At 41.5% G+C, this 20,000-nt stretch overlaps 1 protein-coding gene across 9 annotated transcripts in view; it reads right to left on the reverse strand.

Moving 5' to 3' along the window:
• LOC137892148 (receptor-type tyrosine-protein phosphatase mu-like) overlaps positions 1-20,000 on the reverse strand; it is a 107,816-nt gene that overhangs the window by 62,381 nt on the left and 25,435 nt on the right. For all 9 annotated transcript variants that reach the window (XM_068737084.1, XM_068737083.1, XM_068737082.1 and 6 more), the window contains exons 2-9: positions 19,130-19,246; positions 9,705-9,872; positions 9,062-9,171; positions 7,001-7,079; positions 6,389-6,504; positions 5,109-5,283; positions 2,362-2,474; positions 444-624 (exon numbers count right to left, since the gene is read on the reverse strand). In XM_068737084.1, coding sequence (XP_068593185.1) covers positions 444-624; positions 2,362-2,474; positions 5,109-5,283; positions 6,389-6,504; positions 7,001-7,079; positions 9,062-9,171; positions 9,705-9,872; positions 19,130-19,246 — 1,059 coding nt within the window. The remainder of the gene's footprint in view (positions 1-443; positions 625-2,361; positions 2,475-5,108; positions 5,284-6,388; positions 6,505-7,000; positions 7,080-9,061; positions 9,172-9,704; positions 9,873-19,129; positions 19,247-20,000) is intronic.

The raw sequence follows: 20,000 nt of genomic DNA on the forward strand, positions 1-20,000 counted from the left end.
AAACTCTTCAAACACAAACAGAGAGACGTGAAAACTGCAGCAGTCAGATTGTTGCACCTGTGTCATTAGCGCACTAATTGCTAATCACATGCTGTTTGTTGTTGGAATGCACCCACAGGGCTCTCACACACACACACACACACACACACACACACACACACACACACACACACACACACACACACACACACACACTAGCATGCTATGCTGATGTGTGCACTGTAGCCATTAAGAGCTAATGAGTGCAGCGCTAACGAAGCCTAGCCTTAATGACCTCAACAATAACCATTAGCCACCTGATGGGCTCAGCACTAACGCAGGCTAGCACAGCATGCTACGCTAATGACTCCACCATTAACCTCTTAATGAGCTCAGTGTGAGTGTAGCCGAGCAGTTAGCCGCTAGCTGCTAGCAGTCATCATCGGTCATGTGACCTGACTCACCTGCACACTTGGTCCTGGCTCGGAGCGGTGGTCCGGGGTTTCCCGTGCCTCCATCCAGGGGCCTGGTGAGCAGCACGCTGATCTCGTACTCAGTGTCCGGGTCCAGGTGTCCGATCTTGTGGGTCGGCTTATCGACAGGGGTGGTGTCGATCAACATGCCCGACATGGTACGGTACTCCACCTGACAAATGATCATGTGTGATGATGATCCAGAGCAGTCCTGACCACAAGAACACTCACAGATCCCTAGAACTTCAATAAGAACCTCAACAACCCCTCACAGATCGCTAAAACCTCAGTTAGGACCATAACAACCCCTCACAGATGCCTAGAACCTCATCAACAACCACAAGAACCTCCTCACAGATCCCTAGAACCTCATCCAGGACCACAAGAACCCCTCACAGATCGCTAAAACTTTAGCTAGGACCATAACAACCCCCTCACAGATCCCTAGAACCTCATCAAGAACCTCATGAACCCCCTCAGATCCCTAGAACCTCATCAAGAACCTCAAAAACACCCCCACAGATCCCTATAACCTCATCAATTACCACAAGAACACTCACAGATCCCTAGAACCTCATCAAGAACCTCAAGACCCCCCTCACAGATCCCTAGAACCTCATCAAGGACCACAAGAACCCCCTCACAGATCCCTAAAACCTGATCAAGGACCACAAGAACCACCTTACAGATCCCCAGAAACTCATCAAGAACTACTAGAATCTCTCACATATCCATAGATCTTTCTTGAAGACCATGTCAACCTAATCACAGACCATAGAACAGCCTAAATGACCACACGAACCCCCTCATAGAACCCTAGAACCACATCAACAACCACAAAAAAACCTTGCAGATCTGTAGAACCTCACCAAAAACCACAAAAACCCCGTCACCCCACTAACCCCATGAATGATTTATAGAACCAAAGAACCACCAAAACAGCTTTAGGGAGAAACCAGACTGCATTTCAGACTCCTTCACTCTCATCAAGAAAGACCATGACACCCTGACATAACTGGAACTTGACACAGCAGCCACCCGTTACAGATCCCTAGAACCTCATCAAGGACAACAAGAACCCCCTTATAGATCCTTAGAACCATAACAATGACCACAACAACCCCCTTACAGATCCTGATCCCTAGAATCTCATCAAGGACAACAAGAACCCTCTTACAGATCCCTAGAACCTTATCAAATACAACATCAAAAAAACATACAGATCCTTAGAACCTCAACAAGGACAACAAGAACCCTCTTACAGATGCATAGAACCTCAACAAGGACAACAATAACTCCCTTACAGATCCTTAGAACCTCAACAAGGACAACAAGAACCCTCTTACAGATGCATAGAACCTCAACAAGGACAACAATAACTCCCTTACAGATACTTAGAACCTCAACAAGGACAACAATAAACGACTTACAGATCCTTAGAAACTCATCAAAGACAACAAGAACCCCCTTACAGATGCATAGAACCTCAACAAGGACAACAATAACCCCCTTACAGATACTTAGAACCTCAACAAGGACAACAATAACCCCCTTACATTTCCTTAGAACCTCAACAAGGACCACAACGAGCCCCTTACAGATCCCTAGAGTCTCAACAATGACCACAACAACAACCTCACCGATCCCTAGAACCTCCTCAAAGTCCATAAGAACCTCTAAGAGATCCCCTGAATATGACCAAGGTCCACTTGAGACTCGTTGCAGATCAGTAGAACTTAAGAAGGATCAATAGCGTCATTCCAGACTCCCTGAAACCTCATCAGAGGCCAGAGACCCCAGACGTTCATCAAAGACCCTTAAAACCTGCTAACATACTCAGAAGACCTCAGCAGACATGAAGAGAACCTAATTTAGAACCACTAGAACCTACTCATACATCAATACTCACCTCTCTCTCGATGATTGGCCCGTCTCCATTGATGGAGTTGGCGTTGAGTTGGATCCACAGATAGGTGGCGCCCACCGCCGTCAGTTGAGGAGGGGCGATTGGTACGGGAGGTTCTGAGGGACAAACAGAACCAGGATCAGTTCCTCACACACACACACACACACACACACACACACACACACACACACCGGGTTTCACTGATCTCTTAACGAGGGAGGAAGGAGGTAACGAGTTAATTAATATTTGTGACCTTCGGCGAATCACAGCAGACCTGGATTCTATTACCCAGATCCCCGGTGGTGCTGCTCTACTTCCTCCTGACCCAGTTTGTCACACACACACACACACACACACACACACACACACACACAGTAAGTAGGATAGGTGTGTAATGATGCGTGTTTGTCATATAATGTTCAGGTTGATGCTCACCTGTATGTGTGTGTGCGTGTGTGTGTGTGTGTGTGTGTGTGTGTGTGTGTGTGTGTGTGTGTGTGTGTGTGTGTGAGATAAAAGACACACACACACACACGCACAGTTTGAGTGACAGTTCAATCAGGGGTTTAGCCGCCAGGGATTGTGTGATATGTGTCGGGTCATGTGACCGACAAACACCTCCTCACCTGTCACTGTGTGTGTGTGTGTGTGTGTGTGTGTGTGTGTGTGTGTGTGTGTGTGTGTGTGTGTTTGCAGAGAGATCAGATGAGCTATCGACCCGACTGTCCCTCTCTCTCTCACACACACACACACACACACACACACACACACACACACACACACACAGACCTTTCTCCCGTATTGATCGGCTCTGTTATGAATGATATCAGTCAGACAGTCTGATCTGTTTCCTCCTCACATCCTCCGACAAAAACTGAACAGGACGGTGTGAAGACGAAAACAGGTAAAACATAGAAGGAGCATAGGAGGTACATGGGAGGAACATTGGAGGAACATGGGAGGAACATAGGAGGAACATGGGAGGAACATGGAAGGAACATGGGAGGAACATAGGAGGAACATGGGAGGAACATAGAAGGAACATAGGAGGAACATGGGAGGAACATGGGAGAAGCATAGGAGGAACATGGGAGGAACATGGGAGGAAAATAGGAGGAACATGGGAGGAACATAGAGGAACATAAGAGGAACATGGGAGGAACATAGAGGAACATAAGAGGAACACAGGAGGAACATAGGAGGAACACAAGAGGAACACAGGAGGAACACAAGAGGAACACAGGAGGAACACAAAAGGAACACAGGAGGAACATAAGAGGAACATAGGAGGAACATAAGACGAACATAGGAGGAACACGGGAGGAACATAAGAGGAACACAGGAGGAACACGGGAGGAACATAGAAGGAACACAGAAGGAACATAGGACATACATGTTGCTAACATCAACACATGTTAATAACATCAACACGTATAATATGAACATCACATTAGAGTTAGAACCTGTTTATGATTTTAAAGGAAAATTAACCCACAAACACATAACGTTTGGTTCTGATTCCCATGAGTTCTACGACAGAGATGTGAGAGTAATAGAAATATAAAATATTAGCTCTGTAGTTCAAACCCTCAATAATCAAAATACACCATCAGTGATCATTAGGATCAGTAGAGAAGCAGGAGAGGAATTTAAAAAATGATCTTCTCTTTGTTGCCTGAATCTCTTTGAACAGATTGGCATGCTGGGAAGAAAACTCCCAGAATGCTCCTTCAACAGGCGGAGAACAAAGTCGTGTTCCTGAGACGAGAGACAGCTCTGTCACCGCGGCAACTCACCTCGTTTAACGAGTCATCATTAAAACACTACACCTGAGTGTGTGTTAGCGGTTAGCGCGCTAACGCTCTGACAGGAAGAGGCTTTTACTTTGAAATGATTCATCTTCACACACACAGACACTCTTTGACAAAACGAGGTTCTAATGAGGCTCACACACACACACACACACACACACACACACACACATACACACACACACTCACACACACACACACACACACACTCACACACCTACACACACACAGTAATGAGGTGAGCAGCTTTAATAAAATTGTTCCTCGTTTGACGACGGAGTCATTAAAATAAAAATATGACAAACTACTGCTTTGATCTAAAGGAGAGAGAGAGACAGACAGAGAGACAGAGATAGAGAGAGAGACAGAGAGAGAGAAAGAGAGAGAGAGACAGAGAGAGACAGAGACAGAGAGACAGAGAGAGAGAGAGAGAGAGAGACAAAGAGACAGAGAGAGACAGACAGACAGACAGAGAAACAGAGAGAGACAGAGACAGAGAGACAGAGAGAGAGAGAGAGAGAGAGAGAGAGAGAGAGAGAGAGAGAGAGAGATGACTCAGGGTTGGCTAAGGTTTGCCTTGAACCAGCCTCTAGTCCTGCTGCTTAGGTAGCTTAATTGCTAGGTAGGTAGTTAGGTAGTTAGGTAGGTAGCTAGTTAGCTTGGTAGCTCTTACCAACCTGTCCACCCCCGACTGAATGTATCACTAAGTGTTAAACGAGTCCTCACAGTTCATATTAATGTTAACGAACGTTGTCTTGTTTCAAACATTCAAACAAACATTTTATTTGAAGAATCAGAACATTAAAATATTTACACAAAATTTTTAAAAAGCCTGAAAAACTCAAAAACGAAATAGGAAAACAAGAGAAAATAACAAGAATATAACAACAAAACAAAACCATTTGAAAAGTCATCAGCCAATCAGACGACAGGACTCACGTTTGACTGTGAGGTCAGCGTAGGAGGACACACCCACACCTTGCTCTGATTGGGCGATGCAGCGGTAGCGCCCCGAGTCTCCTTTAGTCGTGTTCTCTACGTCGTAGCTCGCTACGTAGCGACGAGAGTTCACCGGTTTGGTTTCCCTCACGACTGCCTGGCGACCGCCCATCCCCTAGCAACCAAAAACACGAAACATCAGAGTAATACTACACAGAGTACACAGAGTACACTAACTACACAGAGTACACCGAGTACACTAGCTAAACAGAGTACACTAACTACACAAAGTACACAAACTACACAGAATACATAACTACAGAGTACACTAACTACACAGAGTACACAAACTACACAGAATACACTAACTACAGAGTACACAGAGTACACTAACTACACAGACTACACAAACTACACAGAATACATGAACTACAGAGTACACAGAGTACACTAACTACACAGAGTACACTAATTACACAAAGTACACAAACTATTGTTGTATGTGTACTTTAAGTAGTTTGTGATTGTTATTGATTAGTATTGATAAGTATTGATAAGTATTGATAAGTATTGATAGTGATTGATAAGTATTGATAAGTATTGATAAGTATTGATAGTTATTGATAAGTATTGATAAGTATTGATAAGTATTGATAGTTATTGATTAGTATTGATAAGTATTGATAGTTATTGATGAGTATTGATAGTTATTGATAAGTATTGATAGTTATTGATAAGTATTGATAGTTATTGATAAGTATTGATAAGTATTGATAAGTATTGATAGTTATTGATAAGTATTGATAAGTATTGATAAGTATTGATAGTTATTGATAAGTATTGATAGTGATTGATAAGTATTGATAGTGATTGATAAGTATTGATAGTTATTGATAAGTATTGATAGTTATTGATAAGTATTGATAAGTATTGATAGTTATTGATGAGTATTGATAGTTATTGATAAGTATTGATAGTTATTGATAAGTATTGATAAGTATTGATAGTTATTGATTAGTATTGATACGTATTGATTAGTATTGATAGTTATTGATAAGTATTGATAGTTATTGATAAGTATTGATAAGTATTGATAGTTATTGATAAGTATTGATAGTTATTGATAAGTATTGATAAGTATTGATAGTTATTGATAAGTATTGATTAGTATTGATACGTATTGATAGTTATTGATAGTTATTGATTAGTATTGATACGTATTGATAGTTATTGATAGTTATTGATAAGTATTGATAGTTATTGATAAGTACTGTGTGTACCTGGAGGTAGAGCAGCAGGTTGCTCTGCGGTCGTCCGTTGACGGTGCAGTGAAATGCCGCCGTCTGTCCTGCGTTTACCTCCACGCCTTTAATGTGCAGGAAGTGTGGGGTGCTCACTGAGGACACACACACACACACACACACACACACACACACACAACAGAGGTCAGAGGTAACCCACTGATGACCTCATCATCTTACTGATATCACCGTGGTAACGGTTAACCTTTCCCTGCAAAAATCTCAACGATCCAATCACAAAATGGATTGTGGAGGATGAGCACTGTGTGTGTGTGTGTGTGTGTGTGTGTGTGTGTGTGTGTGTGTGTTTGTTGTCCACATAACAAAGCAACATAAAATATGCAAGTCTACAGACGTGCAGGTAGATAAACAGACGGATGGATCAAAGTCCATGCTAATCAATTTATATTTTAACGAGCTCCCCTGTCTCTACACACACACTCACACACTCTCACACACTCACACACACTCTGACCTTGATTCTGCGATGCCAGCTCAACTTTTAACATCGTTATCCAATTAAGAAGCCAAACTTCGTTAACCAATTAGGAGACGGTTCTATAAGGGGGCGGAGCCTGTGACTGTACTTACTGCACTGGTGTCCCTGCAGCATGATGTCCTTGATGGCCAGAACTCCTCTCTGACCGGTGCTGACCGCCTCAAACACCACCTGACACACGGACCAGCATGAGTACTCTGATTATCAACAGTGGTATTAGCAGTGGTAAGAGTACTATAAACAGTAGTAACAGTACTGGAAACAGTAGTAACAGTACAAGAAACAGTGGTAATAGTACTAGAAACAGTACTAGAAACAGTATTAACGATACTATAAACAGTAGTAACAGTACTAGAAACATAACTAGAAACAGTACTAACAGTATTAGAAACAGAACTAGAAACAGTAGTAACAGTAATAGAAACAGTGGTAATAGTAATAAAAACAGTGGTAATATAACTAGAAACAGTAGTAACAGTACTAGAAACAGTGGTAATAGTATTAGAAACGGTACTAGAAACAGTGGTAACAGTATTAGAAACAGTAATAGAAACAGTGGTAACAGTACTAGAAACAGTAGTAACAGCAGTTGTAACAGTAGTAACAGCAATAGTAACAGTAGTAACAGTACTGGAAAGAGTACTAGAAACAGTACTAGAAACAGTGGTAACAGTAGTAACAGTACTAGAAACAGTGGTAACAGCAGTAGTAACAGTAGTAACAGTACTAGAAACAGTGGTAACAGTAGTAACAGTACTAGAAACAGTGGTAAAAGCAGTAGTAACAGTAGTAACAGTACTAGAAACAGTAGTAATAGTACTAAAACAGTGGTAATAGAACTAGAAACAGTAGTAACAGTACAAGAAACTGGTAACAGTAATATAAAGAGTACTAGAAACAGTAGTAACAGCAGTAGTATAGTAACAGTACTAGAAATAGTGGTAACAGTACTAGAAACAGTAGTAACAGCAGTAGTAACAGTAGTAACAACGGTAGTAGCAGTAGTAACATTACTAGAAATAGTAGTACCAGTACTAGAAAACAGTGGTAATAGTACTAGAAACAGTAGTAACAGTACTAGAAACAGTGGTAATAGTACTAGAAACAGTACTAGAAACAGTGGTAATAGTACAATAAACAGTACTAGAAACAGTAGTAATAGTACTAAAACAGTAGTAACAGTAGTAATAACAGTAGTAACAACGGTAGTAGCAGTAGTAACAGTACTAGAAACAGTAGTAACAGTAGTAGAAACAGTAGTAACAGCAGTAGTAACAGTAGTAACAGCAGTAGTAACAGTAGTAACAGCAGTAGTGATAATAGTAACAGCAGTAGTAACAGTACTAGAAACCGTAGTAACAGCAGTAGAAACAGTACTAGAAACAGTAGTAGAAACAGTAGTAACAGTAGTAGAAACCGTAGTAACAGCAGTAGTAATAATAGTAACAGCAGTAGTAACAATAGTAACAGCAGTAGTAACAATAGTAACAGCAGAGGTAACAGTAGTAACAACTAGAGGCAGTACTAGAACAGCAGTAACAGCAGTTACAGCAAATTAATATATAATAAAATTAATGTATTATTAATAATATTGAATGAAATATAAATAGATAATAAATAAAACTGTTCTGTTGAATCAGCTGAGAGTGTGTGTGTGTGTGTGTGTGTGTGTGTGTGTGTGTGTGTGTGTGTGTGTGTCTGTGTGTGTGTGCATTCCACAATGTTATCGCCACGGAAAATTTGGGGCACACTTCCTGTTGGCGCCCACAGACAGGAAGTCCTCCTCCCTCTGACTCCTCTTCCCTTGATTCTTCTTCTCTCCTTCCTGCCCTGTCTGCCATCACTCACTTCCTGTTCAGCCTCTCAGCTGTTTGAGTCTTTTCTCTCTCGTTAACTCTAACAAGGTAGAGCAGTCTTTACCATGGCAACGTGGCTAATTACTGACGCCTGCTGTGATGATGGGAGGAGTTTACAACACCTGTGTGTGTGTGTGTGTGTGTGTGTGTGTGTGTGTGTGTGTGTGTGTGTGTGTGTGGCTCAATAACAGGAAGAGAGAAGTTTCTATACAGCCACAATCGAACACACACACACAGAGATGAAACACGACAAAGAACAGGAAAGGTATTGTTCATTGGTGTGTGTGTGTGTGTTACCTGGTAGTAATTGGGCCAGAAGGTGGACACTGCTAGCTCCACCCCTTTCCAGATGTGGTAGGCAGGGCCTGAAGAGTTGAAGACAGGAACTCCCAGAGGACTGTTGTTCTCTGCAGGAAACACAAAGACTGTCAACACACAGACACACCTGAGAGCCCCTCCTCCACACAGACACATCTGAGAGCTCCGCCTCCACACAGACACACCTGAGAACCCCTCCTCCACACAGACACACACACCCGAGAGCCCCTCCTCCACACATTCACACCCGAGAGCTCCGCCTCCACACATTCACACCAGAGAGCCTCTCCTCCACACATTCACACCCGAGTGCTCCGCCTCCACACTCACACCTGAGAGCCCCTCCTCCACACATTCACACCCGAGAGCTCCGCCTCCACACATTCACACCTGAGAGCCCCTCCTCCACACATTCACACATGAGAGCCCCTCCTCCACACATTCACACATGAGAGCCCCTCCTCCACACATTCACACCTGAGAGCTCCGCCTCCACACATTCACACCTGAGAGCCCCTCCTCCACACATTCACACCTGAGAGCCCCTCCTCCACACATTCACACCTGAGAGCTCCGCCTCCACACATTCACACCTGAGAGTACCATGAGGCAGTATTTGTACCTTTGATGTAGACGTTGAGCGTAGCGGGCGCGGCACCCTCCCGTCCTCCCGCCTGGTAGAACAGGAAGCTGACGCAGTGCGTGTCATTCTCTTTGAGTGGCGGCAGCAGCATCTGAGCGCGCTGACCTCCGTACCGACCCGACGTGTTCACGAACAGGAAGGAGGAGCCTGCACACAGGAAGTGACACCGCATCAATAAAGGTCTTTTTAAGTAGTACACAATGACAAATACCAGATGATTTCAAAATAAAAGCATGTTGTCATTATTTACACAAAATGAGGCTCTCCCTGTGAGTCAAAATAAAAGCACAGGTCAAAGATAAAAAAGGACCAAATCCAGAGCAGAAGAAGATAAGAAAATAAAAGACTCATTGATATATTAGAGCAGCTAATCCATAATTCATCAATAAAGATGGAAAATAAAATCTGTGTGTGTGTGTGTGTGTGTGTGTGTGTGTGTGTGTGTGTGTGTGTGTGAACAAATTGATAATTTTGTCGTTCTAATTCTATAATTGGAAATCTTCAGAATAAAAGCATTCACTTTAAAGCTTTGAATCTCAAAACCCAGCCTCTGTGTGTGTGTGTGTGTGTGTGTGTGTGTGTGTGTGTGTGCGTGTGAGTGTCTGAGTGTGTGTGGTCCCTCATTAGTGTGTGTTGGTGTCATGACTACAGCTGTCAATCAAGCGAGCTCTCTGGGTTCACTTTTCTCTAAAGTTTCTATGAAATTCAAATCAATACTGTGAGAGAAGTCTGACACACACACACACACACACACACACACACACACACACACAGTGTCGGTGGGTTGAAGGGCGTCTCCATGGTAACAGTGAAGTTCTGGCTGTCAGTCACACAGACGGTTAAAAGCTTCTCTTGGACATTTCAATGATTTTTGTGAGACTTTATTTTGAAATTCAAGTTCTTCTCTGACTGTGACTTCAGTTGTATTTGTGTAACGTCATAGATATGGTATGATTCAAAAGACACAATCAGTTACACGTGATTATCATTTCTTTAACATTACACACAACAGACCATAATATCTCGTCACCGTGGTGACGATGAGTTATTCTTTATTTCACTGCTGATTATTTTCCTAAACATGAAGAAATGATTCTGAAACCGTTTAAACAACGTCCTGCTTTACTGTTTTTTTATTTAAGTGTGTGTGTGTGAGAGTGTGAGTGAGTGAGTGAGTGTGTGTGTGTGTGTGTGTGTGTGTGTGTGTGTGTGTGTGTGTGTGTGTGTGTGCATGTGCGAGTGTGAGTGTGTGGTTAGCAAATCAATGGTCCTTGAGGAGAATCGATTAGATAAACAAGAGTTTTAATCATCGCAGAGAGAAGGAGGAGCGAGAGGAAAAGGAAAAGGAAGAGGAGGAGGAGGAAGAGGAGAGAGAGGTGGAGGAGGAAGAGGAAGAAGAGGGGATAAATGAGGAGAAAACGGCGATCGAGAACAAAACAGCCTGATGAGGAGATGAAAACATGAATTCATGTGTAGTTTCACTTTGATAAATGTTCTACTGCTTTACATCTTCTTCTATGAAGATAAACTGAGTATCAATATGTTTTAACTCTTCTTCTATGAAGATAAACTGAGTATCAACATGTTTTAACTCTTCTTCTATGAAGATAAACTGAGTATCAACATGTTTTAACTCTTCTTCTATGAAGATAAACTGAGTATCAATATGTTTTAACTCTTCTTCTATGAAGATAAACTGAGTATCAACATGTTTTAACTCTTCTTCCATGAAGATAAACTGAGTATCAACATGTTTTAACTCTTCTTCTATGAAGATAAACTGAGTATCAACATGTTTTAACTCTTCTTCCATGAAGATAAACTGAGTATCAACATGTTTTTACTCTTCTTCTCTGAACATAAACTGAGTATCAACATGTTTTAACTCTTCTTCTCTGAACATAAACTGAGTATCAACATGTTTTAACTCTTCTTCCATGAAGATAAACTGAGTATCAACATGTTTTAACTCTTCTTCTATGAAGATAAACTGAGTATCAACATGTTTTAACTCTTCTTCTATGAAGATAAACTGAGTATCAACATGTTTTAACTCTTCTTCTATGAAGATAAACTGAGTATCAACATGTTTTAACTCTTCTTCCATGAAGATAAACTGAGTATCAACATGTTTTTACTCTTCTTCTCTGAACATAAACTGAGTATCAACATGTTTTAACTCTTCTTCTCTGAACATAAACTGAGTATCAACATGTTTTAACTCTTCTTCTCTGAACATAAACTGAGTATCAACATGTTTTAACTCTTCTTCCATGAAGATAAACTGAGTATCAACATGTTTTAACTCTTCTTCTATGAAGATAAACTGAGTATCAACATGTTTTAACTCTTCTTCCATGAAGATAAACTGAGTATCAACATGTTTTTACTCTTCTTCTCTGAACATAAACTGAGTATCAACATGTTTTAACTCTTCTTCTCTGAACATAAACTGAGTATCAACATGTTTTAACTCTTCTTCTATAAAAATAAACTGAGTATTAACATGTTTTAACTCTTCTTCTCTGTCCCCATGTGTGGTCCTGACTGGTTTGGTCATGTCTCGGGGTGTATGTGTGTGTGTGTGTGTACAAGCTGTTTCCGTAGCAACAGAGGAATGTTGAACGTGTGTGTGTGTGTGTGTGTGTGTGTGTGTGTGTGTGTGTGTGTGTGTGTGTGTGTGTGTGTGTGTGTGTGTGTGTGAGACGTGGAATCAGAGACGTGACATGAGGTCATTCAACGAAGAAGAGAACCAAAGAGGAGACGTCCAGACATCGCAATGTTTCTCCTTTAAAACAGTCTGTCGGTCTGGTCTAATTGCTGGAGAAGTGAAAGACGACCTCATCTGTAAAATCTGTACATATTCATATTAAATCAAGATATATATTAGTTTAATCTGCTGTTGGTGAAATATTAGATTATTAGTAGATAACCAATGAGAGCAGAGTCTGTTTCCTCCTCAAACTGACAAGAAACAGAAAAACAAACACATCTCCACCGTGTTCTGGCGTTTCTCTGTCTCGTTAACCTCCCGCCCCCTCTCACCTGTCGGCCAATCACAGATGACCCCTGCCTTCTCTAAACCAATCCCATCAGACCCAGCACACACACACACACACACACACACACAGATGGTGGGGGGTAATTCTATTACCAGAGTTATATTGAAACGTGAGGAGAGGCAGCTGCAGCGCATTGAGAAGATTTACACAAATAACACACACACACTTCCTGCTGCTGTGTGTGTGTGTGTGTGTGTGTGTGTGTGTGTGTGTGTGTGTGTGTGTGTGTGTGTGTGTGAGTGAGAGTGTGTGTGTGTGTGTATGGTGTGTATGTGTTTCCTGCAGCGATTCCAGGATCTGACTGGAAGATCAAATGTCTGAAAACATGTCGACACAAACCTTCAAACAGGTGTAAAGGATCAGGTGTAAACAGAGATATTACACCATTAACCTACATTCATAATGATCGTTAGACCGTTAATAAACGGTCTAATAATCATTATGAATGTAGATTAACGGTCTAACAATCATTATGAATGTAGATAAACGGTCTAATAATCATTATGAATGTAGATTAACGGTCTAACAATCATTATGAATGTAGATTAACGGTCTAACAATCATTATGAATGTAGATTAACGGTCTGATAATCATTATGAATGTAGATTAATGGTCTAACAATCATTATGAATGTAGATTAACGGTCTAACAATCATGAATGTAGATTAACGGTCTAACAATAATCATGAATGTAGATTAACGGTCTAACAATCATAAATGTAGATTAACGGTCTAACAATCATTATGAATGTAGATAAACGGTCTAATAATCATTATGAATGTAGATTAACGGTCTAACAATCATTATGAATGTAGATTAATGGTCTAACAATCATTATGAATGTAGATTAACGGTCTAACAATCATGAATGTAGATTAACGGTCTAACAATCATTATGAATGTAGATAAACGGTCTAATAATCATTATGAATGTAGATTAACGGTCTAATAATCATTATGAATGTAGATTAACAGTCTAATAATCATTATGAATGTAGATAAACGGTCTAATACGGCCTAATAATCATTATGAATGTAGATTAACGGTCTAATAATCATTATGAATGTAGATAAACGGTCTAATAATCATTATGAATGTAGATTAACAGTCTAATAATCATTATGAATATAGATAAACGGTCTAATACGGCCTAATAATCATTATGAATGTAGATTAACGGTCTAATAATCATTATGAATGTAGATTAACGGTCTAACAATCATGAATGTAGATTAACGGTCTAACAATCATTATGAATGTAGATAAATGGTTTAATAATCATGAATGTAGATTAACGGTCTAATAATCATTATGAATGTAGATTAACGGTCTAATTTTAAAACCAAATATTGATAGAAAAATAATCTCAGAACTCAAAGTTTCCTTCACTATCAAAGTCATCTAGAGATGTTTGTTTCCATGGAAGTTATAGGAAGTGCCTTTTCACGATGCAGATTCCCCGAAATGTAAACAAATAAAACAATAAACTTCCTTCTGTGGTTCCCCCAGTATCTAGGCTTTGTGGTAAACTAAGCTAACAGTTTCCTCGGTATCTAGTCTTTGTGCTAAGCTAGGCTAACAGTTTCCTCAGTGTCTAGTCTTTGTACTAAGCTAGGCTAACAGTTTCCCCAGTATCTAGTTTTTGTGCTAAGCTAGGCTAACAGTTTCCTCAGTCCATAGTATTTGCGCTAAAATAGGCTAACAGTTCCACCCACTATCTAGTCTTGGTGCTAAACTCGGATAACAGTTTCCCCCAGTACCTAGTCTTTGTGCTAAGCTAGGCTAACAGTTCTACCTAGTATTTAGTCTTTGTGCTAAGCTAGGCTAACAGTTTCCTCAGTGTCTAGTCTTTGTGCTAAGCTAGGCTAAAAGTTTCCCCCAGTATTGAGTCTTTGTGCTAAGCTAGGCTGAGCTAACCATTGGAGCTATCAGTGCTCACACAGACATGGAGCTGATATCCATCTGACACCCGAGAAGAAGAAAAAGACGAAAAGGATTTTAACAAAATGTCACAGCGTTTAAATTCAATAAACCGGCCAATAGGGAGCCAGCGTGTCAGCGTGACCTCTCCTCTGATTGGCTGGATTTGAGTCACAGTCGCTCTGTGTGTTTAAACTCCCAAATGAGGCTTTAATTGGTTTTGGCAGGACGCTGATAGTAGCTTTACACTGGACTCACACACACACACACACACACACACACACACACACACACACACACACATACATACCCATGTCATGTTCAAAGGCTGGATGAATCTCCAGCATGCCGACACGCTGATAAACCCTTTAACACACTAATTAACCCAGACACACACACACACTATACACACAAATACACACACAGCTTTCTATTATTTATCTGCCAAACAAAGTCCAAAACTTCAAACACACACCGACTCGTTCACCTTTAAACACTGTTTACCTGTTGGCTCGACTGCAGCTGTGTGAGTGTGTGTGTGTGTGTGTGTGTGTGTGTGTGTGTGTGTGTGTGTGTGTGTGTGTGTTTGTGTGTTGTTGTTTACAGTCTACACACGCTCAGAGAAAAGTGGTTTTGACCTCCAGGTCTCTTTAACACAGAAAGGCATTGTGGGAGTTATCACACAACAGACAGACACAGAGTGTGTGTTTGTGTGTGTATGTGTGTGTTGTGTTTGTATTTGCCTTGAAGCTTCACTGTGTGTGTGTTTACTGTGTACAGCTGGCAGTGAGCTGATAACAGTCCTATTAGAAATATTAATATACCCTGAACCCCACAGAGACACACACACACACACACACACACACACACACACACACACATGCCTTTAGTGTGTGCTCCCTCTGGTCATCCCTGATTGGAGCAAATCAATTAAAAGCCTGAGACTGGGGCATTTCATTGGCCTAAAGCTGTGACTGACAGGCGACGTCCTGTTGGCCTAATGGAACGCACAGAGACAAAAAGAGTCCGGAAAAAAAAAACGGGAACATACAGAAAACTAGAGGAGAACCTCCAAATACCAGAGAACCGAAAAAGAAGCTGCTTTATAGACAAGCAGGATAATCAGTACCGCATGGAAAAAGAACTGCAGTAGAACCAGCTGTGTACACGTAAAGAACTGCAGTAGAACATTCTGTGTACAGGTAAAGAACTGCAGTAGAACCAGCAGTGTACAGGTAAAGAACTGCAGTAGAACATTCTGTGTACAGGAAAATAACTGCAGTAGAACCGGTTGTGTACAGGTAAAGAACTGCAGTAGAACCAGTTGTGTAGAAGTAAAGAACTGCAGTAGAACTAGCTGTGTTGAGGTAAAGAACTGCAGTAGAACCAGCTGTGTAGAGGTAAATAACTGCAGTAGAACATTCTGTGTACAGGAAAAGAACTGCAGTAGAACCAGTTGTGTACAGGTAAAGAACTGCAGTAGAACCAGTTATGTACAGGTAAAGAACTGCAGTAGAACTAGCTGTGTACAGGAAAATAACTGCAGTAGAACCAGTTGTGTACAGGAAAATAACTGCAGTAGAACCAGTGGTGTACAGGAAAATAACTGCAGTAGAACCAGTTGTGTACAGGTAAAGAACTGCAGTAGAACATTCTGTGTACAGGAAAAGAACTGCAGTAGAACCAGTTGTGTACAGATAAAGAACTGCAGTAGAACCAGTTATGTAGAGGTAAAGAACTGCAGTAGAACCAGTTATGTAGAGGTAAAGAACTGCAGTAGAACGTTCTGTATACAGGAAAAGAATTGCAGTAGAACCAGTTGTGTACAGATAAAGAACTGCAGTAGAACCAGTTATGTAGAGGTAAAGAACTGCAGTAGAACCAGTTATGTAGAGGTAAAGAACTGCAGTAGAACGTTCTGTATACAGGAAAAGAATTGCAGTAGAACCAGTTGTGTACAGGTAAAGAACTGCAGTAGAACATTCTGTGTACAGGAAAAGAACTGCAGTAGAACATTCTGTGTACAGGAAAAGAACTGCAGTAGAACCAGTTGTGTACAGGTAAAGAACTGCAGTAGAACCAGTTATGTAGAGGTAAAGATACAGGTAAAGAACTGCAGTAGAACCAGTTATGTAGAGGTAAAGAACTGCATTAGAACCAGTTATGTAGAGGAAAAGAACTGCAGTAGAACCAGTTGTGTAGAGGAAAAGAACTGCAGTAGAACCAGTTGTGTAGAGGTAAATAACTGCAGTAGAACCTTCTGTGTACAGGAAAATAACTGCAGTGGAACTAGCTGTGTACAGGAAAATAACTGCAGTAGAACCAGTTGTGTAGAGGTAAAGAATTGCAGTAGAACATTCTGTGTACAGGAAAAGAACTGCAGTAGAACCAGTTCTGTAGAGGTAAAGAACTGCAGTAGAACCAGCTGTGTACAAACAGATTCAGATTCAGGACTGACGTGGGTTCTGTCATGGTCCTCATTCCGGGTTCTCCAGCAGGGATCCTAAATGGGAACCTCTGACACAGAACCACAGAATGATTTTATCTTAAAGTGTTAACACACTCAGCTCCTTGTTCTGTAATAAAGAACCGCTAACGAGTCCGTAAGTCAGAGAAACATATCAGGAAAATATCCACCGTCCACAGCCTGAAACACTGTGTGTGTGTGTGTGTGTGTGTGTGTGTGTGTGTGTGTGTGTGTGTGTGTGTGTGTGTGTGTGTGTGTGTGTGTGAGCGTGTGTGTGTGTGTGGCAGTAAAGGGTATTAGAGAAGATTACTGTTGTTCACACTGACAGCAGAGAGCTACATGGTTCAGATTAGATTGAACTTGTACCATTTATAAGAACATTAAATGGAGCCTGCAATCACTGGTCAATCGATGCCTTGTGTGTGTGTGTGTGTGTGTGTGTGTGTGTGTGTGTGTGTGTGTGTGTGGGTGTATATGTATGTGTGTGTGTGTGTGTGTGTGTGTGTGTGGCTGCGGTCTTAAACCAGACGACTTACAGCGGAGCGGCTCTGTGGAGGTTTTTTGTGTGAACACATTCAGAAGTCCCATTTACAAAGGGTCCATTTTGAATAAAGTAAAGCTAAAGGATCAAGTGTTCTTTTACTTCAGAAGGTTTCTGAATGGAGTATTTTCACAGTATGGTATTAGTACTTTCCTGCAGTAAACTATCTGGTACTTCTTCCACCAATGAAAACACAGTCTACATGTGGTTCAGTGACGGTAACATGAGAACAGACAGAAATACTACGAATACTACTAATACTAGTGCTGCAGCTGTTGCTATTGCTAGTAATACTACTAATACTAGTACTAATACTGCTGCTATTGCTACAAATACTACTAATACTGTTACTACTACTACTAATACTAACATTACTAATACTAATACTAAAACAACTACTACGACTAAGACTACTACTACTACTAATACTAATACTAAGACTACTGCTGCAGCTGCTGCTAATGCTACTAATACTACTAATACTGCTACTAATACTAATACTACTGCTACTGCTACTAATACTACTACTACTAATACTAATACGACTATGACTACGACTATGACTACTAATACTAATACTACACACACACTCTGTGGTGGAGGGTTAGTTAGATTTAGTGCCCGGCTCATTGCTCCACACATCATACGGGAGGAGATCGACCCATAGAGAGGAGTGTGTGTGTGTGTGTGTGTGTGTGTGTGTGTGTGTGTGTGTGTGTGTGTGTGTGTGTGTGAGTGTAGGGGTGTGTGTGTGTGTGTGTGTGTGTGTGTGTGTGTGTGTGTGTGTGTGTGTGTGTGAGAAGCTGATTGCCTGGATTGGCTGCAATTAGTCACACACACCTCTTTTATTGAAGAGAAAGGAGGAGACAAACTCCTCTCCTCCCCCCCATCCATCACAGTGAACAGGACAGTAACCACCTCCTCTCTGTGTGTCCTCACTCAGGCTGTCTCTCACGTGATTGGCTCTGTGATTTAAGAGCGCTGCATTCTCATTCGTCAGCGGCCTAACCTCTGTGAGCATGTGACACACACACACACGCACACACACACACACACACCTACACACACGCACACACACAAACACACGCACACACACACACACACACCGTGGTGCCTTCAGTGTCTATAATTCACAGCAGCAGCTCAATAGCAGATAACAGAAGCTGCAGCAGCTTTTCTCTCTCGTGTTGCCTTCAGGTACAAACCGTCACTGAGACGCTGCATTCAAGGACCAACTCAACACTTCATGATGAGAAGTTCTACTTCGTTCAGCAACACACAAAAACACAAAAAACGCGACATGAACCGAAACACACTATTCTTTTTCTAATAGTCAACATGACGACACATCTCTGTGGGCGGAGCCTAAGGGGAGGCAGACAGACAGGCAGACAGACAGGCAGACAGGTACCTGCAGGGATCCAGGGGTTGCTGGCCGGTCTCTCTCTCGTGTCTCCTTGTTCCCAGTCGAAGTCGTCCTCTTTGGACTGGACCAGAGAGCAGTCTGGGGCCTGACCAGACAGACAGGCTGAAAGACAGACAGGCAGACAGACAGGTGGTCATGTTTAGTTTTACTTTAACTATTACAACCCTAAAGCTCTAGTTTGGGTTTAAATGATCCTCAGAGTTCAGTACACACAAACACTCTCTCACACACACTGATGCTGCTTGTGTGTAAATATATTTTATGACATCTAGGGTTCGATGCCTCTTCTATGTAATGACTCTGTGTGTGTGTGTGTGTGTGTGTGTGTGTGTGTCATCTCAAAGCATTGACATTAAATAGCTGGAAGGCTCATTTTCTTTATTTGTAACAGAAGGCACATTAAACACACACACACACACACACACACACACACACACACACACACACACACACACACACACACTCCCTCAGGACAGTGTTAGCTCGTCAACAGATACGAGACACAATCTGTTTAATCTGCTTCTATGAATTTGCATCTATATAACAAACTGAACACACACACACACACACACTCTCACACACACTCAGAGGAAAACACAAAAAAGCAATCTCAGCCTCTCAATCGCCGACACTCTGACTGTAAAGAGAGAGAGACCTGTGTGTTAATGATACTAGTAGAGACAGACAGACACAGACAGGTGGAGAGACAGACAGAGAGACACACAGACAGACAGACAGACAGACAGACAGGTGGAGAGACAGACAGTTTCAGAGGGAGCAGATTGTTGTCACGGCGTTCTTCTCCGTGACAGGAAATGAGAGAAACACACACGTTTCCTCACACACACACACACAC

This window comes from Cebidichthys violaceus, unplaced genomic scaffold, assembly GCF_023349555.1.
Source record: "Cebidichthys violaceus isolate CVI_PGR_0920_01 unplaced genomic scaffold, fCebVio1.0.p SCAF_76, whole genome shotgun sequence".
Taxonomy (NCBI): domain Eukaryota; kingdom Metazoa; phylum Chordata; class Actinopteri; order Perciformes; family Stichaeidae; genus Cebidichthys; species Cebidichthys violaceus.